At 40.1% G+C, this 24,063-nt stretch overlaps 1 protein-coding gene across 3 annotated transcripts in view; it reads right to left on the reverse strand.

Annotated features, from left to right (window-relative positions):
- Positions 1 to 5,648: 5,648 nt before the first annotated feature.
- Positions 5,649 to 24,063, reverse strand: part of GREB1L (GREB1 like retinoic acid receptor coactivator) — a 203,514-nt gene continuing 185,099 nt past the window's right edge. For all 3 annotated transcript variants that reach the window (XM_075826362.1, XM_075826364.1, XM_075826365.1), the window contains 10 exons: positions 21,301 to 21,459; positions 15,486 to 15,622; positions 14,651 to 14,812; positions 14,269 to 14,476; positions 14,012 to 14,180; positions 10,835 to 11,062; positions 9,773 to 9,914; positions 8,461 to 8,661; positions 8,056 to 8,194; positions 5,649 to 7,933 (listed from right to left, as the gene is read on the reverse strand). In XM_075826362.1, the coding sequence (XP_075682477.1) occupies positions 7,770 to 7,933; positions 8,056 to 8,194; positions 8,461 to 8,661; positions 9,773 to 9,914; positions 10,835 to 11,062; positions 14,012 to 14,180; positions 14,269 to 14,476; positions 14,651 to 14,812; positions 15,486 to 15,622; positions 21,301 to 21,459 (1,709 nt within the window). In that variant the 3' untranslated portion in view covers positions 5,649 to 7,769. The remainder of the gene's footprint in view (positions 7,934 to 8,055; positions 8,195 to 8,460; positions 8,662 to 9,772; positions 9,915 to 10,834; positions 11,063 to 14,011; positions 14,181 to 14,268; positions 14,477 to 14,650; positions 14,813 to 15,485; positions 15,623 to 21,300; positions 21,460 to 24,063) is intronic.

The following is a 24,063-nucleotide window of genomic DNA, read 5'->3' on the forward strand; positions in this document are numbered from 1 at the left end:
GATGTCAAAGGATCGACATGACTGACCTGATGACCATTCAGAACCATAGACAGTTTAGTGGATCTCAAGTACTTTGTGTATGATTTATAGTTCTCTAGGTGCCCTCTCATTTTGGAATGAAGGGATTTTCCTTTTTCATCACACAAGCCTTCCATAAATTCATCAAGTTGCTGGCTGAACAACCTCCAGGGTTATTTTATGGAGAACATATTGATTTTTGAGACAGACGGTCGGTCGGTCGGTAGGCCGAGTAAGGTTTGAGCCACATAGCTCGTCTGCCTGTGGTAGACCGGGCCATACTTCTAGCTGCGTGTCTGGCCCATTGCATTGCGCACACACAGTTAATAGCTAGGAACATGCACCCCGTCTTAAAGCCATACAATATGTGAATAATAACTGTATTATGAAACGTTCATTTGCTTCGATGCAGGTTTCCTATAAACGTACTTCTTTATGGTAAAAATGCATGAAAACCAAACATTACAATTCTCTCTTGTAATTTTACCAACGATGAGTGGTATTTTCTACTTGCCTTTGACAGACATTGTTACTGTGTTTTAATGCTCTGGTTCATACAGTTTTTACATGAAAACAACATATGTTTATTGTATATCTGTATATAATAAAAGTCAGTACATTGCACAATCATTGTAACGGCTTTCGGTTCAATAAAAAATATGTTTTGATTAAAAGGAACGTGCACTTGAATGCCTTTTCAGATATCATCTCTTGGCTCCCTGATAAATCGATATGTTCCTCAATTTGTCCCAGGCAGATTTTAAGGGTCTTTGCAACCACTTTGGAGGCAACAGATACCTTGCACTGTGCCGCAGCTGCTGCATAAGCCCTTCTTAAAGGGAACCTATCACCAGCATTCACGTATTAAACCAGCAATACCCGTTGAAAGTGGATGAAAAACATTTTTATGTAACCTATAATTATCTTCTAAGGAAGCTCTGTACCTTTAGTCTTCAGTTTTTTTTAGTGTTACCGCACTAAGCATAAGTCATATCTTCGTTTGAAAAATAGTAATATCTTCATTCCTCAAGCCTTTCCGACAGCGCCTCGCCTCCCCAAGCTCACATGAAATCCCACACTTGCGCATCGATGTCCGCTATTGGTGTGTGCGCACAAATGCACACCAGATTACCATAAACCGCGCCAAATGTTTGCAGACCGTTACTTACGGTCAGAGGAGGAGTTTAGGAGAGGGAATAACGGCAATTAACTTTTGACAGCAGTGGCCAGTGAGGGGTGAGTAAAGTTCAATAGGTTAATTGTTGGGGACTGGCTCCCTTTAAGGCAACACAAGGGAGTTTTCTGGAAACGTTTCAGTGCTCTGACAGAGCAGACAATACACAGAAGACTTGATACATAGATTGAGGAAAGAATGCAGAGTAATCTAGTGTAATTTACATGTGAAATAATACAAGGGGGTATGGGATATATATATATATATATATATATATATATACACACACACACACTACCGTTCAAAAGTTTAGGGTCACTTAGAAATTCTTATTTTTGCAAGAAAAGCACAGTTTTTTTTCAATGACGATAACATTAAATTAATCAGAAATACACTCTATACATTGTTAATGTGCTAAATGACTATTCTAGCTGCAAACGTCTGGTTTTTAATGCAATATCTACATAGGTGTAGGCCCATTTCCAGCAACCATCACTCCAGTGTTTTAATGGTACATTGTGTTTGCTAACTGTGTTAGAAGGCTAATGGATGATTAGAAAACACTTGAAAACCCTTGTGCAATTATGTTAGCACCGCTGTAAACAGTTTTGCTGTTTAGAGGAGCTATAAAACTGACCTTCCTTTGAGCTAGTTGAGAATCTGGAGCATTACATTTGTGGGTTCGATTAAACTTTCAAAATGGCTAGAAAAAAAGAGCTTTCATGTGAAACTCGACAGTCTATTCTTGTTCTTAGAAATGAAGGCTATTTCATGCGAGAAATTGCCAAGAAACTGAAGATTTCCTACAACGGTGTGTACTACTCCCTTCAGAGGACAGCACAAACAGGCTCTAACCAGAGTAGAAAGCCCCGCTGCACAACAAGACAAGTACATTAGAGTCTCTAGTTTGAGAAATAGACGCCTCATAGGTCCTCAACTGGCAGCTTCATTAAATAGTACCCGCAAAACGCCAGTGTCAACGTCTACAGTGAAGAGGCGTCTCCGGGATGCTGGCCTTCAGGGCAGAGTGGCAAAGAAAAAGCCATATCTGAGACCGGCTAATAAAAGGAAAAGATTAATATGGGCAAAAGCACACAGACATTGGACAGAGGAAGATTGGAAAAAAGTGTTATGGACAGACGAATCGAAGTTTGAGGTGTTTGGATCACACAGAAGAACATTTGTGAGACGCAGAACAACTGAAAAGATGCTGGAGGAGTGCCTGACGCCATCTGTCAAGCATGGTGGAGGTAATGTGATGGTCTGGGGTTGCTAAAGTGGGAGATTTGTACAAGGTAAAAGGGATTTTGAATAAGGAAGGCTATCACTCCATTTTGCAATGCCATGCCAAACCCTGTGGACAGCGCTTGATTGGAGCCAATTTCATCCTACAACAGGACAATGACCCAAAGCACACCTCCAAATTATGCAAGAACTATTTAGGGAAGAAGCAGTCAGCTGGTATTCTATCTGTAATGGAGTGGCCAGCGCAGTCACCAGATCTCAACCCCATAGAGCTGTTGTGGGAGCAGCTTGACCGTATGGTACGCAAGAAGTGCCCATCAAGCCAATCCAACTTGTGGAAGGGGCTTCTGGAAGCACGGGGTGAAATTTCTCCCGATTACCTCAGCAAATTAACAGCTAGAATGCCAAAGGTCTGCAATGCTGTAATTGCTGCAAATGGGGCATTCTTTGACGAAAGCAAAGTTTGAAGGAGAAAATTATTTCAAATAAAAATCATTATTTCTAACCTTGTCAATGTCTTGACTATATTTTCTAGTCATTTTGCAACTCATTTGATAAATATAAGTGTGAGTGGTTATGGAAAACACAAAATTGTCTGGGTGACCCCAAACTTTTGAACGGTAGTGTATATATATTTTTTTTTTTTATTAATCTCGCTGACACCTGTCCTGCCTATTTCAGGGGCCGGGTTAAAGCCCAATTGTGTAATCGGTGTAAAGAAGTATGATGCGTATTTGTTATTTTAATGCCAGTGTATTTTGAACAATATACCAGCAAACTTCAGAGACTTATGAGACAAGTGTAACTGAATGCAGATGTGAACATAGTCTGTCATAGGAACAGAAAAAAAAACACACCCGGTAGCACTGGTGCTGTGGCATGACTGATACCATTGGCACATGACGGAACCCATTGAACTTAATGGGCTCCATCAGATTTCCATAATTTTGATGAACACAATAGCGCTGAATACTGTGCTAGTTGGTGCAGGATTTTTGATGGAAGCCCATAACGCAGATATAAACGACTTATTCTTTAAAGGGAATGTATAACCAGGAAACATTTAAAATTATGTTTTTATTATAAGCATGTCTTTAAACATTAGTATTTTTTTTATTTATTTATATTACTCACCAAAAAAAAAAAAAACTATTTTGAAACATTCCATTTTTTACAATGGCCACTAGAGCAGTCACAATAGGCTGGTGTTTCCTGGTTTCTGCAGCTTACGTACCAGCTTTGCTATACAGATGAGTCATCTCATTAGAAGGTGGATAAGTTAATAACCGCTCTATTGTACTACTGGAGGCTACAAGTTTTTCAAACCACAACATTTACGATCATAAGACTTGTAAATGTTTTTTTTTTTAAAAAATACCTCAATATGATAGCAGTCTGTGGGAAAAACATCAAATGTTGTTTCTAACAGAATAATTTCTAAGAATTTCTTAGACCCAATGTCAAGCATCGGCTAGAGTGGTGTAAAGCACACCGCCACTGGACTCCAGAGAACAGGTTTCCACTGCTCCAAACTGAGCAACCATGTTTCGCTATATGGCAATCTGACGGATGCCAGGAAAACGCTACCTATTTGAATGCATGGTGCCAGCTTTAAAAATTGGTAGAGGAAGGATAATTGTCTGGGACTGCATTTCAGGACTTGGACTAGGCCTCTTATTTCCAAATGAAGAGTCCACATACTTTTGGCGAGACAGTGTATTTTTAAACTGCTTTTGTGCAAGTCCCATTTATTTTTAATGAGCCGGAGCTTCTCTGATGCTTTATACACTTTGGTTGGAAAAACATTAACCGTATGATAAAATATATCTCACAAATCTTCAGGTAATAAGCTTCTGAAATAGGTTTGTATAACACCGGAGAATGGTTTTAAATGCACTAATCTCTATCTAAAGTGGTATTCCCAACAGAGAATCTTATGACATATTGTTAAGACCCTACCGTTTTAGGCCTCATGCACACGACCGTGTTCGGTCCGTGATATACGGTCCGCATGTCGGCCGCATGTCCCGGACCGAACACAGTGCAGGGAGTCGGGCTCCTAGCATCACACTTATCTATGACGATAGGGGTCACTGCCTGTCCGCGGAACTACTGTCCCGTACTGTAATCATGTTTTAGTGTGTGACAGTAGTTACGTGGATAGGCAGTGACACCTAGCGTCATAGATAAGTATGATGCTAGGAGCCCGGCTCCCTGTACTTTGTACGGTCCGGGACAAGCGGCCGACATGCGGACCGTATATCACGGACCGAACACGGTCGTGTGCATCAGGCCTAAGAGAACGAAGGGATAGCTGTGCAGGGAAAGAGTATGTTCACACACACTATTTACAGACGTAATTCAGGCGTTTTACGCCTGGAACTACGGCTGAAAAAACTGCTCCAAACATCTGCATTGAATTCAATGGGTCTTACGATGATCTGTGCAGACGAGCTGTCATTTTACGCGTCGCTGTCAAAATACGGCGCGTAAAATGACGGCTCGTCAAAAGAAGTGCAGGACACTTCTTGGGACGTTTTTGGAGCAGTTTTCTCATAGACTATTGAAAACCGCTCCAAAAAAGGCCGTAAAAAACGCAGCGAAAAACGTTTGAAAATCAGGAGCTGTTTTCCCTTGAAAACAGCTCCGTATTTTCAGACGTATTTTGTTAATCGTGTGAACATACCAAAACACTGAAGAGGCTGCAGAACAGTGGCCTCTTCATTATTAGGGTATGTTCACACGGCAACGCCTATTACGTCTGAAATTACGGAGCGGTTTTCAGGCGAAATCAGCTCCTGAATTTCAGACGTTTTGACACGTGTCAAGTGCACGCGTTTTTCACGGACGTAATTGGAGATGGTTTTCATTGGAGTCAATGAAAAACGGCTCCAATTATGTCACAAGAAGTGACATGCACTTCTTTGAGGAGGGCGTCAATTTACGTGCCGTCTTTTGACAGCGGCGCGGAAAAAAAAAGCCCGTCTGCACAGAACACCGTAAGACCCATTGAATTCAATGGGCAGATGTTTGCAGACGGTTTGGAGCCGTTTTTCGAGGCATAAAAAGCCTGAATTACGTCCGTAAATAGGGCGTATGAACATACCCTAAGGGTCAGTGGGAGTCCCAGCAGTTGGGTAGGAAAACCCCTTTAAAAAAAGCTACTAAAATTAAACCAAAATGAAAGTGAAATAATTTCAAATGAACAGCATTCCTCTAAACAACTTTAATACCGTCAAAAAACATTCAATTAAATGATAAAATTAACAAATCTGCACACGTTAAAAAAGCATGAGGTAGGAGACTAGTGAAGCCAAATTCACCATGTTTTTGGTCAATAAACTATCTTTTTAAGCAGCATATTTAAGACTTCCATTATTTAAAAGAGCCAATGGTAGAAGCTATAGCAAAATAGGCATGATACGGATGCAACTTCAGCTTACATTCACTACGGACATTGTTCTGCCAGAATTACGAAGAAACATTAATCAAAATACATTCATTATCTTTGGTGGCAGCAACACAGCGTTTAACAAAGAGCTTGAGCGAATGTTACACGCACTGCAGGAATAAGATTAAGAGGAATACTAAGCTCTGCAGAACAGGAGAATTTCAAAACCTGCAAATTAATTTAGTGCACATCAGAAAAATGACAACAGGTTAAAAGAAACACATACAGCTCTGCAGGAATGGCTGGCAGTAACTATCGCTTCAAACAATTATTGCAGTGTGTTTTTCATCTTTGTTTTTTTTTTTTTTAACAGATTGTATCTAGAAAGGCTTGCTTCTTTTCCTTTTGCGTCCAATCCCGGTTTTGGGAAATTAAGGCTGAAAAGCCCAACCTTACGGCTTTAAAATAATGATATAAAGTTGAAAAAAATCCAACACAGTCATTGTCACAATGTTAGTCTACACAAGGGCTGCACCATATAGTACCGAGTTCTCCTTGAAAAATTCCAGTGCTGAAACGGTTTCTTTATCACACATAACCACGCAGTGACCCAATTTGTTCTTAAACAATCCAGGAAAAGAGAATTAAGGAGCCAAAGGCAAGATCATTGTGCAGAGTAAAAAAAAAAAGAAAAAACTCTTAGAACAGATATTTAAAAAATGTGCAACAAAAATCCGTGTATAAAAAAAAGTTTGCAAGCTTTGCAAGCTTTTTTTCTAATATATTAAATATTTTGTTCTAATTTGTAAACAATTTTTTTTAAAATGTTAACACTATTTCCGCAGACACAACTAAATGTTTTACAAGAATGGGAAACTGCAAAAAAAAAAAAGGTTCAAATCCATATGTGAATAAGGTACAGTATGCAGGTTCACACAACTTTGGTTTGGTCTGTGAACAAATAATTTCATTTTAAAAGGTTAACACCACAAAGATAAAGCAAAGTTGGATGGTACATAAAGATTACTTCGAGACCAACATATAAAAATATTGCACTACTCCTCCTCGACAATAGCCACCCCCTTTTTCCAGAAAGATACACTTACATTTAACTTGCATACATATAAATTTTTATAAATGTAGCCATTGTCCAATATGCCAAGCTGGTATGCCAGCCTGTGCCCAACTATAGTGCACCTATAAGTCTCGAATTGCGTCAGGTCAGTAAAAATTCCAGTTTTTTTTTTTTTTTTATATGGGTGCATATCTATGGCACTTGTAGATATTTTGGGAGCAGGACAGGTAGTCTAGAAGCCACAAATACTTGTTGCCTGCATAATGACCGCTTTAATCTTGAACAACTATCCGTGATTGGATGGCGTTCAATGTCATAGTGTATTAAACATGGATTTTAAAAATGTAATGTGATGCCTTATTGATATTAAATTACTTTACTTCCCAGCATTTGATATTACATAGGGAACAGTTATTTGGAGCACAAAGTTCATGCTGGCTTCTTAGTAATCAGCGACCAGATTTAAAGGTGAATTGTAGATTATTAATTATGGCGACCCCACATGAATGTTGCATTTGTGTTTGAAACATTGTTAACGATATAAAAATATCAAACACTGACACAGGAAGAGATTGTGCCCCTATCCATCATTTTGTAATAATGAACCCCTGAGAAGAAGTCTGCAAGAGATCCATTGATCCAGCACATTCAAGAAAGTCCACAGTATGATAAAGGCAAATCAAAGCCATTTGGGGTAATAGCTCTGGAGACTTCATTGGCCCATAAATATCCATGTCAAGAGAACAGCCTGATCTTGACAAGGCAAGTCCAAGTATTTATATATAGTCCCCAACTCACTTGCACATGTTCCATTTCAATTGTGTCAAGTCTATATCGGCACTTTATAAAAGAATTTCCTTTGAAGTTCAAATATGGCGCCCAGTAAGGAAATAGAGTGGTTTATCATCGATACTGTTAGCAGTCTGAAATTCATCCCGCAGTCTGAACTGCCATTCATCTTCAAGCTCCAATCGTACAATTGTTTGCCTGAGAGAGCTCCGGTCTTGACAAATAACGCAAAGAGTGGCACCTTTAAAAGTAATGGTGAAACAATGAGTAACCATGACACAGATCTGCCAATGGAGGAAACAATCTGTGCACTTAAATAGAACCAATTCTCGGAAGTGGACATGCCTGGAAGAGATCACATACCTTTAAAAAACTTGAACTTTTTAAGCAATGGGGCACACACAAAGGAGTCACACAAATACAGCAAGAGACCACTGAAATCTACTCCCTCACAGTTCACATTCACAGAGTGTGGTCTGGAGCTCACATAACACAGCGATACCTGCAACAGAATGCAAAGTATTATAAAACACACACACCCTGGGTAAATCTAAAGCTACAAGACCATCCATACAGTGTTACTATGCTTATCAATATACATTTTGTTATATTGGTGCTCAACATAAAGCATAAGATAGTAAAATACAAGACCGGTCTTTTAAAGGAACAGTACCAAGTCCTTTAAATGATAATAATAAAAAATAATAAACATGGGGGAGGGGTTAACAAATTTTGCCCCATTTGTGTCACCATTGTTTTGGAGGTTACCTCAGGTCCTAGATTCAAGTAGCAGTCTACAGCCAGTAATGGGTTCCTTGGGTTATTGAGAGCCTTTGGAAACAGCTTGTGAGAACTGTGCTGAAGAAACTTCTCAAGGAGGAACTGAGCAGGCGCAGCCAAAAGCGTCTGCTCACTGTCCGGGGCGCACACGTAATGCATAGGAGAAATGGGAGCAGTGCTTTCTGTGATCTAGTCAGAACAAAAGTACCAGCTATTAATAATCATGGGACTTTTACCAGGATACAATAACTTACTGTATTTTTCGGACTATAGGACGCACTGGACCATAAGACGCAAACCTAAATTGTACTTTAAAATAGGAGAAAAAAAAAAAAGGTATTTCCTTTAACTGTACATTTCCTGGGTGATATTGAGACAATAGGGTACCACAGTGCCCCAATACAATGCCAGACACAGAAATACAAAAAAATATTGGCAGCAGAAACCGCGCCAATAAATGTCCAAAAACGCCTCCCATTGACTTCAATGGGAGGTGGTGGCGTGTTTTTCCTGCAAGAAGCGACATGCCCTAACTTTGGGCGTTTACTTCTGACCTCCAGATGGAATTTTCTGCCTGCAAAAAACTCCTTGTGAACATACCCTTAAAGAGGCTCTGTCACCAGATTTTGCAACCCCTATCTCCTATTGCAGCAGATCGGCGCTCCAATGTAGATAAGAGTAACGTTTTTTTTTTTTTTGTTTTTTTTAAAACAAGCATTTTTGGCCAAGTTATGACCATTTTTATATTTATGCAAATGAGCCTTTCTAAAGTACAACTTGGCGTGTTTAAATTTAAAGTACAACTGGGCGTGTATTATGTGTGTTACATCTGGGCGTGTTTACTTCTTTTACTAGCTGGGCGTTGTGAATAGAAGTATCATCCACTTCTCTTCAGAACGCCCAGCTTCTGGCAGTGCAGACACAGCGTGTTCTCGAGAGATCACACTGTGACGTCACTCACTTCCTGCCCCAGGTCCTGCAACGTGTCGGACGAGCGAGGACACATCGGCACCAGAGGCTACAGTTGATTCTGCAGCAGCATCGGCGTTTGCAGGTAAGTACAATGCTTTATAAAAGGGAAAAAGTGTGTGAAGTATTACTACTGTGCCTCAGCCAATAAAATATGGTCATGGTGCTACTCTTTATAAACATTGCAACATTTCAACAGGAAAGCAGTAGAACTCTATGGTCAGCCAGCACAGAGTTGCATTATTAATAGGTACAGCTAATGACTATGTGAAAAGTGCCAACTTCACATAAGAAGTTTATATTATGGTAGGTAAACGCTCCCCATCCATACCATAATTTTGGGTTTAACGATGAAGTCCTTGTGCCCTCCCATGTGAATGTGCTTCTTCATGAGGCTGAAGTTGTTGAAGCGGCAGATTAGCAGCCCTCCACTGTTTGCTCGAAGATTAAAGTCTACATCCTCACAGAAGTATCTGAAATACACAGAGGTTATTTTTATTTTTTTAAGGCTGGGTTCACACGAGCACATTAACGTCCGTAATGGACGGACGTATTTCGGCCGGAAGTCCCGGACCGAACTCAGTGCAGGGAGCCGGGCTCCTAGCATCATAGTTATGTACGATGCTAGGAGTCCCTGCCTCGCTGCAGGACAACTGTCCGGTACTGTAATCATGTTTTCAGTACGGGACAGTAGTTCCACGGAGAGGCAGGGACTCCTAGCGTCGTACATAACTATGATGCTAGGAGCCCGGCTCCCTGCACTGAGTTCGGTCCGGGACTTCCGGCCGAAATACGTCCGTCCATTACGGACGTTAATGTGCTCGTGTGAACCCAGCCGAAGACTATTTTTCTTAGGTTTATTCACAATGTAGCTCATTTCAAAAATTGGCTACCAACTTAAGGCTCTGTTCACATCTGCATCAAAATTTCCGTTTAGAATGCAAATCACGACGCAGTGCCGGATCCTACGTATGACTGATAACACTGGTGTCCGATGGACCTTACTGATTCTTTGTGTCCGACCCTTTGAGGGGGAAGAATAGCAAAGCTCTTCTCATCAAATCTGACAGAATAAGCGACAGACCCTCCGATGCAGCTGCAGACAGTGTTGGACTTCAAATAATTGTCAAGAAACTTGCTTATATAAGACATGGTCTCATTTTATTTGAAAAAATTCCACAAATATATTTGCAAAAAACTAAAATCAATTATCACCAGAAAAAGGCTTACATATCTAACCAGTTGTTAAATACTTATTACAAAATGATATTTTAAGTGGGAACAATTTTCCATGTAAAAACACATTCCGATCATTGTCAATATCTTGCAATGTAAGATTCCAAAAATTGGAACGTATCTGAACACTGGTTGGATCGGCAGCAAGTCTACTAACCTGTTGAGATCATATTGCACGTTCTGTGTAAGGTCTATGTTGAGCAGTATGAAGTCGTGTATATGGCACCTGGAGAATGGACGTTTAGGGGAGGTGGAATTTAACTTGCTGTTCCATTTTTGAATCCCAAGCATTGCATAGCTGGTTATTTTTGGCGTAGCTTCCATGTGTTGTATAACATACTTCAGGGACACATTCCTAGTACCATAGTCCGTCTCGATTGGTTGGCTGCCGGTTCCAAAGACATTATTTACATATGGGGAAAGATCATGCAAAACTAAAAATTGTATATACATACACATACATATATACGCGTGTGTGTGTGTGTGTGTGCGATATAATTTAAAATATCTGTAAACCAATAACCATGCAGTAGACCAATAACCGCTTCCCACAAAGCAAGACTTTAATCTATAAAATGACTGTTAAGGTTCCAAATAACCAGAGATCAATGTGTAGAAGCTTGGTAGATCCTAGAGGCATAAGTCAAATAGTGATCAACATTATTAACAGAATGAGGCCTCATGCACACGAATGTGTTTTTGCGTCCACTATTTACCCGCAAATCTGAATGTGAATTACGGACCCATTCATTGCTATAGCACCATGCACACGACCGTGGTTTTCACGGTTCCTTCCAGCACTGCAAATAGGAGCTGCAGAAACTCAGGACGTGTGTTATTACGGCCTGCAAATTCACTACGGACTTGCCCATAGACGTCAATGGGCCCGTGGAAACTGTGGATACACCTCAATGTGACATCCGTAATTTGCGGAAGTTTTGCTGAGCGACGACAGGAAGTCAGCATCATTGTTTTCCTTACACTTTTTTTTATATGATCCGCATTTTGTGGATGAGACACAGATGACATTTCATCCGCAAAATACAGACCACGGTCCGGGAATTTGCAGACCAGAAAAATACTATGGTCGTGCGCATGAGGCCTACGGGTGGCTTCCCACTAGGTATGTCACGATACCAGAATTTGGACTTCGATACCGATACTTTGTGTAGTATTGCGATTTCGATACCAAAACGATACTTTGCCAACAGTAATAAAATAAAAAAAGTTCTTCCATTTTGTGATGTGAGGCGCGAGGTGTGATGAATTTTGAATGTACCTCACATTAATAGTAATCAACCCCATCGTGTTTCTCAGTCATAATGGGTTAATGTGTAAGGTACATGATGGGGTTAAGTACTATTAACGTGACGCACATGGAGGTTAAATTCATCACACCTCGTGCCTTACATTAATGAAAGACGTTTTTATTAAAAAAAAATTACAGCGTACACATCATAAATGGCGCAAAAAATAAAAATGTTGTGCAGGCTATTATGGCCACGCCAATACCGAATGTGTGTATATTTCATGGATTGAGACTTATTTTAAACGTTTATTGTAAAAAAAGGTGTGTGTGTATTTTTATTTTATTTAATATTACTTTGTTTTTACTGATCGTACACAGGCAGTTGTTAGGACATACCTGTGTACTAAGTGTGCCCTAACAGGAAATCTGGTCAGACAGCCCTGGGGTCCTTCAATGGACCCTAGGCTGTCTGCCCATATATGGTATGTCGCTCAATCGCGTCACAGGGATTCCTGTGATGTGATCAAAGGGGCATCCCCCCTTCTCATTTTCCCCTGAATGCTGTAGTCAGCTTTGATCGCAGCATTCAGGGGAATAACGGCTTAGATAAGAGGTTTCTCTGACCTCCACCATTATAGAGCGGGGCTGCGGCTGTGTAATACAGCTATTGCCCCGCTCCTGACATTAAGTGCGCGCGCGGTCAGCATGAGGTGATGCAGCCGGCGCTGCATCTAATTGGGGTGTTTCAGTGCAGGAGCCATGTTCTGTCTTCAGTGCCACCGCTCATTAGTGCAGCGCTGGCCGCATCGCATTATCCTGACGGCGCGCACTTATCAGAACTCAGGAGCGGGGCAGTAATACGCAGCTGCAGCCGCGCTCTCATACATTCATGTGTTACTATACTTAGCGGTGCGGCCGCACCGCTTAGTATCGAAATACATGAAACAGTATCGAACCGTTTGGGGATGCACTGTATCTAAACAGTATCGAAGTTCCGATGCATCGTGCATCCCAAGTTCCCACACAGCATTTTTATGAACAGCTACTTTTTTGTGGCTGTTTTCGCGACTTTTTTGGCTGCTTTCTTTGTGACACGAAATGCTGTGTCCAGATGTGAGCTTTAATTCAATTAAGGCCTCATGCACACAACCGTAGCCATGTGCACGGCCATGATTTTGGGGTCAAACGGCCACGGAGTGTCACCCGTAAATCGCGTGCCTTGCACATGGCCGCGTGCATTAATTTCTATGAGGCTCCTAGGCCACGCACGGACCGTGGAAACCACGGTCGTGTGCACGGGCCCATTGAAATGAATGGGGCCGCAATTCACCTGCAGATTTAGCCTTTTTTTTTCTTTAATTTTGTATTGTGTATCGCCGTTATTTGGCTTTGCCATTTTTCCATAATTTAGTGGCGTTTTAGTCCCATAGACTTCTACAGGGCATTTTTGTTTCTTAAAAAATGTGGGGTTTTTTTTACAGAATAAAATCGGGATGCAAAAATTCCTCTTTGCAGCACATAAGTTATTTAAATCATGTTCTGCAGTGTGAAAACCTGCACAAAAAAAACAAAACAAAAAAAAAAACAAAAAACACGCAAGTAGGTAAATACACTATCAGCAAAAAACGCCACTGAAAACGCCCCCAAAAAAAACACCTGTATAGTTTCTTAAAAACTTACATTTCCAATTTCTTTATTAATTTCACATGGTTTTCAAGATCTCTTGCTATTCAATAGGAACATTCAATGTTGGCTTCAAATGGATATAATCCTGTCTATGGTCTCGTGATGGACACACAGGTGCATGGCTCGTTACAGTTAAAGTATGTGTATCAGAGCTGTATCTTCTAATGACCCCAGCACCTGTGTGTCTATCAAATGATCATAGCAGAATTTTATCCGCTGGAAGTAAACAACGAACCTACTGAATAACAAGCAGAGACAGAGACCTTGAAAATCGTGAGGAATAAATACAGAAAGTATATTGGAAAATTTTATAACTTTTCATTATATGAAAAAAATAACAGGAATTCGCTGAACCTGGACAACCCCTTCAAATGATACGAATGTATTCTCTAATGTTACCTTGACTGTTCCGGAACTTTGCTATCGACGTTCCATAAAACGCAAGAGTCATCCATTATTACGATGAGTGGCCATACACACTGACGTTTTACGCCCAGTTCCTCCATACGATTTCTTTCCAACTCCAAGTTATGGTAAGACAGTTCTTTAATAAGGAATCTGGAAGCTCCTACATTAGAACAGAATTTGACATTGAAAAACAAAAAAATTAAAAAAGGCCGACCAAATAAACATGATGCATGACTGCATTTACTTACCAGTTCCGGCGTTGTTAAACATGCTAGGAAGCACTAGCATGATGTGATTGGACCAGTACTTTCTGTAAAGTGGCATTTCATATTCCTTTACAACCATAATATGTAAATGATTGATGCCTTCCATTGCGTGATAAAGGTTTAATAGACCATGCTCATGACGTCCACTGGATGGGGTGAAAATTGGGCTCTTAACCAGGTTTGAGTTTTGCTAGAGAAAGCAAGCAGTTTTACTTTTATTTTTTTGCTTTATTCAACTTGTGTTCCAAATAAACATACTTTCATGACAAATAGCTTGTGCACACACATACAGCTTTATTTGTAGCCAGTCTTCACACATACAACCAATCTTCAAAGTGAAAACAAACTTCCCTGGATTACTTACTGCATCAGACACTAGGGGGAGCCGCATGCTCTCCAGATGCTTGCCCTGTTTGTTGAATACAAAATGATGCTCTTTAGACTTAGGAATGATGAAGTGTAGCTGAACCTCCTCTCCAAGCATTGAGGATGAGAAAGTGAAGGCATGTATGGTAGATTCAGGTGTCTAAATTGGAAAAAAATTACCGATTTAGTTTCAAAAGTACTTTATTGTAATTTTTGGAATAAAAGTAGCACAATTCGCTACAACAAAAGCCTTATGCAGGGGTGCAATGAAAGAATTGTTCACTATTATTAAGCTATAAACTTAGATGTGATTGAGAACAGGTGGATCCTGCATGTCTGAGACACGCTGGACCCGCTGTCAACGAAGCTGTCAGTCCCGCCGACCTGATGGATTCAGGTTTCAGCGCAAGATACTGCTTCTATGTATCCAGGATACACAGAAGCTGTACCTGTAATTTTGTTTTTATTTAAAAAAAATGTAATTTTTCAAAGTTGCACTAAACAACATTAAAATACACGGTTTTAGTTAAATAAAAAAAATTTAAAAAAAAAGGAGATTAAAAAAGGTTTACATAGCCTTTAAAGTGCAACAAAATTCGTCGAAGATCTGGCACAAAATGCTCTTGCAAATTAAGGAATACCAAAGTTGGTTTAAGGTGGAGAAAAATGTCTAGCTAGATGCACCAAATTTGTTGTACAGCATGCACCACTGTAATAACTTCGGTGAATCTTCTGACTGCCTGGTTTTAGATTACACTGTCGAAGACTTACACAGCATTCGTAAACCTGCCCCAGCATACAACATTTTGTAATACATTTAGGGTGGTCTTTACCTGAGAGGTGGAGCGGACATCCATATACTGGTGACATTGCTCACAGTGATGGAATGTGTTGTACGATGCATATTTTGTAAGCATCATAGAAACAGTTTCACGTTTAAGGGGATCATCAGGTCGCACTCTCAAAGAGTCTGTGCAAAAGAAAAAAAAAATTGAATGTTTAATTGAATGCGATGGAAACACTGGAATTCTAGCTCTGCGTGAGACTAACTGTACCCCTTTTTTCCAAGTCTTTTCCAGTTACAGAAGTAAACTGCTAAAAAAAATAACAAATTTTTTTTATTTAGATTTAACATACAGCTTACACCCTGATGCAACAGCCCAGAGTTGGCCCCGATCTCCGCTGTTTAACCTCTTAGGTGTCGCAGTCAGTATTGACTTTGTCATCTAAGTGGCTTTAAAGAAGGAAGGGGCTGATGGGTTGCCATGGCAGCAAAGTGCCTAACCATGGCTCACAGGTCTGCCATGTCCCAAAGCCTATTGTAATACTGAAGTATTCAGCGTATTATCTGGATCGATAAAGGGATCGCATAGTCTAAGCCAAGGAAAAAAACAAAAACACACCATATAATTAGCATAGCCACATCCTAAACCGTTCTATAAAATTCACTGGTTGTTATTTTTTCCCACATGGTGAATGCCGTAAAGAAAGAAAACATTTTTTTCCATTTATACCCCCCCTCAAATAAAAAAAATTATTAAAAAGGTTATTCACTAAATTATATGGTGCCATTAAAAAAAAATACCGCAAGAAACAAGCCCTAATACGACTAAATCAATATAAAAAAAGCTTAAAAGGGTAAGAAAACTTTCAAAAAATTATTTGGACAGGTCAATGACAGTGGTGATTGGTGGTGGTCCGAGCACGGAGATCCCCACAGATTGATGAAAAAAAGTGGCAGAAGCACCTGGGTGAGTGGTGTGCCACTTCATTTTTGATCGGCTCACCTCGGAAAGCCGAGCGAGCAGTGTACAGGTCCATAGACTTTCTATTGAGCTTGTACACTACTCCAGGGAAAGCCAATCAGAAACAAAGCCGCACTTTGTTTTAGCAATAGGTAGGGGTCTCCATGCTCACACCCCCACCGATCAAAACTTCTGACATGTATTATGACATGTTCAAAGTCTTTTGAAAGTTTAGTTACCCTTTAAGGATTTTGCAATGCGATGAAAGAAAAAAAAAAAAATCATGGCGTCCTTAGGGCACAAACTATGCCGCTTTCGGGTTTGTCCCACAACAACCACTTTTATACTTTTAGAACGCGTCAATTAGACAGACTAGGCGGGGGCTAAACCTCTGGGAACCCATCCGTTGCACAGAATGATGGGCCCTAAAATTCCCTTTCTCTGCCTCTATAGAGATGAATTAGCACCTTCGGCGGTTTCTTTGACAATAAATGGGAGCAAGAGAAATACAGTGAGCACATTTTGGTACCGATGATCCTATTAATCTTTGTTGAGGAACTATACATGCTCGACCTGCTCTATGGTCCAGAATTGGGGGCCCTTATTCTTGGCAACAGTGTAAGTTCCATAAGTTGTGTGAATGGGTAACCACATAACGTATCGACATGTCAACTTTTTTAAGAGCAAGAGAGACACTTTCCGATGGTTCTGTGTCGAAGACCCCACTCTATGATGTTCATATACCCTAACAGAGCATATGGGAAGGGTTGTCCCATTTCAACCAACATATTTCAGGTATTAAAAAACATGTAGAAAGCGAAGCAGCATCGTAGAGTGATGCAGATGCTAAGCTTCTGGGGGTCCGGCCCTACCCCACCCACACATTTAGTGAAGTAAAGCAGTGAAGCACCACTCCTTCCAAGTGAAAAGCAGTGTTTAGTCATGCAAGGTTTAAAGCAACAATTCACTTCAGCCATATAAGCATTTTGAAGCAATAAGGGAGCTCATTACACAATAAATGAATCACTTAAATGTGTTTTTTTTAACTTTTATACACGAATACATTTGTAAAGTGCTAAATCTCAATAATCTATAATATTTACATGAACATCAATCTAAAAGGGTAAACCAACAGATCATAATTAATCATAATGTGGATAATACAGTTAGCAGTCACACAAGATATATTCAATTAACACCAATATGCGCTGCCATCGGCATCTCTGAGCATGCCCAAAGAGGCTGCTGTAATGGGGTAGACTTAAGGCTCTTTCACACCGGCCGATAAAGCGAACACTGATCAACAAGACATCGTTGATCGGCGATTGTTTGCTCCGGTCACACGGAGCTATGGATAGGGACGTGCGGTCGTTACTCCGATCGCTCATCCCCGTACATTATCATGCCGGCAGCGCGTCTCCCTGTTTACACAGGAAGACCTGCTGCCAACACAGATATTTCACTCTTTTAAAACGATACAACCAGCAGATGATCGAGTGTTAGCTCGTTCATCTGCTGATCGTTCCCCTGTTTACACAGAGCAATTATCGGCAATGTGTTATATGAACACTCGTCTGCCAGATAATCGTCCGGTGTAAAACCCCCTTTAATCACATGGTATGTGAACCTATGATCTGTAATCTCGCGAGAGGCGGAACCCAGAAGTGCCATCAATTGTAAATCTCATGCTGGCACCATCTTTAAGCCCAGAGTAATATATGGGCGTGCCATCTCACTGTGATAGATATCAAATCTGTTAGCTATAGAGTTACAATTAAAGGACTGAGGCCTATAAAACAAAAGCAACTATCAACAACCGAATAACATGTAAATGGTTGAAACTTATATAGCAAGCATACAGAAGGATATGGATATCCTAAGAGATGCATGGTGTTCTGGTGCTTCTTCCGCCCTCCCCCCCAAATAATATTGCCACGGCTGAGAGAGAGGCTCGAGAGACTGGTTTTATCACCAGAGAGTCGTTATAGAACAGCCGATAAGGGTCGTCGTTATGGACAAGAGTGTGTGTATATGCAGGAAATATGCAGACAATTGGCTGATGTGTGTTTATGAGAAATTGCCCAATGACCCTGACACATTTTTAAACATATGAGAATATTGATATCAATAATGTCCCTGGCAAACGCATTATCTAAGGACTTACATAGTTGCCTGTTACCTTCTTCTTTACGGTTTATCTAAACTACACAAGAATCGGAAAGTGCCCCCCTGGACACCCTATAGTGTCCGGTAGGGATTCTTTATTCAGCCACACTGCCATATTAATGGAGTCCTGAGGGAATTTGCCGTAAATGTACCATCATATATACAAGACACCTCTGATTTCCTATGCAAGATCAGGGAATTGGAGTTACCCCAAGGTGCTATACTTAGCTCATTTGACGTTGTAAGCTTGTACACGTCAATCAACCACAATAGGGAATTGAGGAGTATGACCAAGGTATAACAAAAGACCAATTTTTCAAAGGACTGTAGACAATTTATCTTAACTTGTAATTATCTTATGTTTGATAAAAAAAATTCGATAAACAGATAAGAGGGACTGCTATGGGATCTAATGTGGCCCCGACTTACACCAAATTAGTGATGGAGGACTTGGAGTAGACGTGTGTCTGCGTCCCACAATTTCTCACATGTGTTGAAGCGATTGAGATACATAGATGACGTTTTCCTAACCTGGACAGGCAGCATGGACAATCTACACAAGAAAAGAGCCTTGCTTCGATTTTCTTGTGCATGTCAAAGAACTTTGGACCAAGCCCTATAGAGGCATGCACTAATTTTTTAGATTATCTGGTGCTGTGATATTTTGGTCTTTTGTAGCATGGACAACATGACCGAATTTCATGTCTTAAATACCATTGACAGTAACATTAACTTTACTATGGTCCACTCTACACAAAGTAATGAATTCCTAGATACCATGGTTTATACGGAAGGTAATAGATTGAGAAAAAACATCTAAGTCAATCCCACTGACTGCAAGAAACGTGCTTAGATTTAAAAGTCATCACCCCAGAAAACAATGCCTAATCACGGTCAAATCCCTGCCCTTCAGTAAGCTGCTAAGTGTAAAACGAATAGTGGATGACCCAACCGAGGCAAATAAAAACCTACTTAAAAATGGATAGAAAGTTTGTACAGAGGGGATACTCAAAAAACTAGTGGGGAAAGAATCTACAGAGAGTGGAAACACTTGACAGGGAGGAATTATTGCAGACTCGAGTTAGACCTGGTGAGGGGGCCCTAACTAGTGTCCCCATGGTATCAACCTTTAATAAACGCAGCTCACAGCTCACAGAAAACTTTATACACCCCAAAACGGGAAAACTGTAGAATATGTTTTCTCACCCGCAAGAGTGATTACATAAATGTATATGTATTACAGTGCCCGTCTACTGCTATACGTGCGCGAGACGATAAAACTCAGACGACATTCTAACAACCACAGGTCCAGTATACGAACACAGAAAGTAGACTTAGCAGTGCCTAGACATTTTGTTGAGGCAGGACATTCCATCAACCAGTTAAAAATAACCATTTTAGACCATGTCCCTATACCACTCAGAGGGGGGGGGGGGGGGAGACGGAGAGAGGACCTTGAGACAAAGAAGTGCAATGGATACATAAATGTAATACTTTGCACCCCGATTAATTAAATAGGGATTATCCATTGGAACATCTTTAATAGATCGATCTCTTTATACCCCTGAAAGAGGTTACCTGCCCAGAGGTTACCCTGAGATTTCTCGGAGACCATGTCACAACAGTAATAGAAGATATTCATTTATATTATGCATGTAAATATTAAAGATAATTATGAGATTCAGCACTTTGCACATGCAATGGATTAGCAACACAATAGTACTAAATGTATTTATGTATTTTTTTTTAAACTTTTATACACTGATTGAAGTGATAGATTTATTGTGTAATAACCACTATGTAATGAGCATAGCTATATATATATATATATATATATATATATATATATATATATATATATATATATATATATATATTACATTAGCATAAGACACATAACAGCAGTAAAGTCTTGTAATTTGGTAAAGCTTGCAGTGGAATTTGCTTTTGTTCGACCTGAAAAAAGATTATAAATGTATGGAGAATATACTGGCCATTTTGTACAAGAGAGCCTAGCAGCTTGCGTCACCATGCTCTGAATTATTTACTGGCCATTTTGTACAAGAGAGCCTAGCAGCTTGCGTCACCATGCTCTGAATTTACACGGCTTACTGAACACAGTCACCATATAACAAAGCTGGGAATAATGGAATGAAGAACTAAAAATAGAGACAGACCTGGATTCAAAGGAAAGATATAAAACCAATAAAATTTTGTTTGCTGGATAGAGGACTCCAATGCCAAAGCTCAGCACTCCTTACATGGTCTTCACAAAGATTATTAGCTTAGCTATGCGACATTCATATGAGCTCCTCATGCACTGCTTTCTGGTAATAGTAAACCAGCAGAACTCTTAAACAATCTTCACATCACATCCCTACGTTCAGTGTCTGCACTGGGAAAGTCCAGGCACAACCGCTGTAACGATTACCCAGTCACACTGCATATGCCAAAAGTTTGTCCATTCAGCATACTGGAGGACTAGTAGACATACATAGTGCATATATCGCAGATTTTCAGTTGATATATATGTTGAGAAATCTTCTTCACATATTCATGCAAAGGAAAGCATGAACATGATGTGAACAGAAAGAAATCATATAATTCAAGATCAGTACTTGATTTTGCTAGGTTAAACATTTTTGAAGATTTTATCTATATAACATAGTAAATTGTCGTCAAAACGTAAAGATTTGCCTTTAATAATGTTTCTGAAAACATTCCCTACTGCATGCACCTTGTTTAGTTAGTAAATTGTTCTCAGTGTACAGAGGGCTAATGTGCCGGTATTTTGGATCGCACACAGTGATGTCAAAGGGCAATTTACTGAAGACTTCAATGTCTGGCCAAAGTTCACTTTCTGTTCTAGGTTCTTGATCTTCCTCCTTCTCCACATCTGCAAGAAGAAACATTCAAACATTTAACATTTTGCTTTCTGTGGTTTCATGAATATTTTATCCATATGGAACACACACACACGCTCACGCTAGTTTAGTAAAATAAACATGTGACCAAACCAAATAGACCAAGACATAAAATCAAATGTTTAAACTATCTGGCCAAAAGCATGTTGACATCTATATGAGCTTCTCGGACATTCCATTGCAAAATAATGGGCGTCATTTTGGAGTTGGGTCCCTTTTGTAGCTTCAACAGCCCTAACTCTTCTGGGAAGGCTTTCTATAACAGTTTGGAGTGTGTCCGTGAGAATTTGTGCCCATTCAGCCAAAAGAGCATTTGTGAGGTCAGGCACTTCTGTTGGACTGGCATTCCAATTCACCTCAAAAGGTATTTTATGGGGTTGAGGTCAGGGCACGGTGCAGGCCACTAAACTTGTCCACACCACATTTGTCAAACCATGTCTTAACCCCTTGGCGCACCGCGACGCAGCTGCCCATCCTGGTGGCCAGTGTCTTTGCGCATGAGGACGTAGTTACTAAGCGGTTCCTGGTACACACTGTCTGCGACATTGTGCACCGGGAACCGGGAGGGCAGCTGTCCCCGACAGCTGACACTCCACTGTCACCGATCAGCGGCTCATTGAAGATGATTTTGTCAATTAACCCCGTAAATGCAGCGATCGATTGCAATCGCCGCATTTTAGGGGTTTCTAGCACATCTGCAGACCTCACAATAACATCACGAGGATTGCCGATGGCTAGCATGGCGACCGGAGGCCAAACAATGGCCTCCGTGTCGGCCATGTATGGAAACCTATCAGGACCAGCGCGACAGGAAGTCAGTGTCGTTCCAAATGCACACTGTCGGTGACCGTGTGCATCGGGAACCGGGAGGTCAGCTGTCCACGACAGCTGACATTCCACTGTTGCCGATCAGCGGCTCATGGTCGCTGATTTCGGCAATTAACCCCTTAAATGTGGCGATCGCCGCATTTAGGGGGTTTGTAGCACATCGGCAGCCCCCATGCACTTGTGGAGGTTGCCGATGGTTGTCATGGCATCCGGAGGCCAGACAACGGCCTCCGGGTCTGCCATGTATGGAAGTCCATGAGGACCAGCCTCCGGCTGGCCCTCGTAGACTTACTTTCAGAGTGACTGACATCACACTGACCGTTGGAATACATTACACTACTAGGTAGTGTAATGTATTCTAGCAGTGATCAGTGCTGCAGGTAAAAAAAAAATAAAAAAATGCGTAAAAGTAAAAAATAAAATAAAAGTTAAATAAAAATATTTTACAAAAGTGTAAAAATAAAAGTTTTTTTTCCTATAAGTCTTTCATTATAAGAAAAATAATGAAAACGTTAAAAACCAGTACACATATTTGGTATCACCGCGTTCGTAACGACCCATACTATAAAACTGTAGTGTTATTATTCCCGCACGGTGAACACCGAAAAAAAATAAACTAAAAACAATGCCAGAATCACTATTTTTTGGTCACCACACCTCCCAAAATAAATAAAAAGTGATCAAAAAAGGTCGCATGTACCTCAAAATAGTACCAATAAAAACTACAATCTGTTCCGCAAAAAAGAAGCCCTTACATAGCTTTTTTGACTGAAAAATAAAAAAAGTTACGGCTCTCAGAATATGGCAACACAAAAAATACATTATTTTATAAACCAGTGATTTTATTGTGCAAACGCTACAAAACATTAAAAAAAAACTATATACATATGGTATCGCCGTAATCATACCGACCCGCAGAATGAAAGTAACACTGTAATTTATAGAGCATAGTGAACACCGTAAAGAATTGAAACCGCCAAAATCACTGTTCTTTGGTCACTTTAGCTCTAAAATGTAATAAAAAGTGATCAAAAAGTTGTATGTACCAAAAAATGGTACCAATCAAAACTACGACTCGTCCTGCCAAAAAAAAGCCCTCATCCTGCTCAATCGACGAAAAAATAAAAAAAGTTATGGCTCTCAGAATGTTGATACAAAACAATTTATTTTTTTTTACGTATAAAAAAAAAAAGCTATATACATTTGGTATCACCGTAATCATATTGACCCGCAGAATAAAGTTAAGTTGTCTTTTTTACAGCACGGTGAATACGGTAAAAACGAAAACCCTAAAAAACAATGGAGGAATGGCAGTTTTTTTTCCAATTTAACCCCGCAAAGAATTTTATTTTCAGTTTCCCAGTACATTATATGGTACTTTAAATGGTGTCAATAGAAACTACAACTCTTCCCGCAAAAAAATAGCCCTCACACCACTATTGATGGAAAAATAAAAAAAAGTTATGGCGTATGAAAGCAGGGAGTGAAAAACTAAAATGGAAAAGCAAAAAAGGATCAGTCCTGCAAAAGTTAATTTATAATAAAAAAAAAAATTATTACCACATGTGGGGTATTGTCATACTCGAGAGAGATTGCGTTACAAATGTTGGGGTGCTTTTTCTCCTTTATCTCTTGTGAAAATTAAAAAAATGCAACATTTTTGTAGACAAAAATGTTGATATTCATTTTCACAGCCTACGGTAATTCCCAAAAATACTGCAAAAAACACGTAGGGTCAAAATGCTAAC

This window comes from Rhinoderma darwinii, chromosome 5 (genome assembly GCF_050947455.1).
Source record: "Rhinoderma darwinii isolate aRhiDar2 chromosome 5, aRhiDar2.hap1, whole genome shotgun sequence".
NCBI lineage: Eukaryota > Metazoa > Chordata > Amphibia > Anura > Rhinodermatidae > Rhinoderma > Rhinoderma darwinii.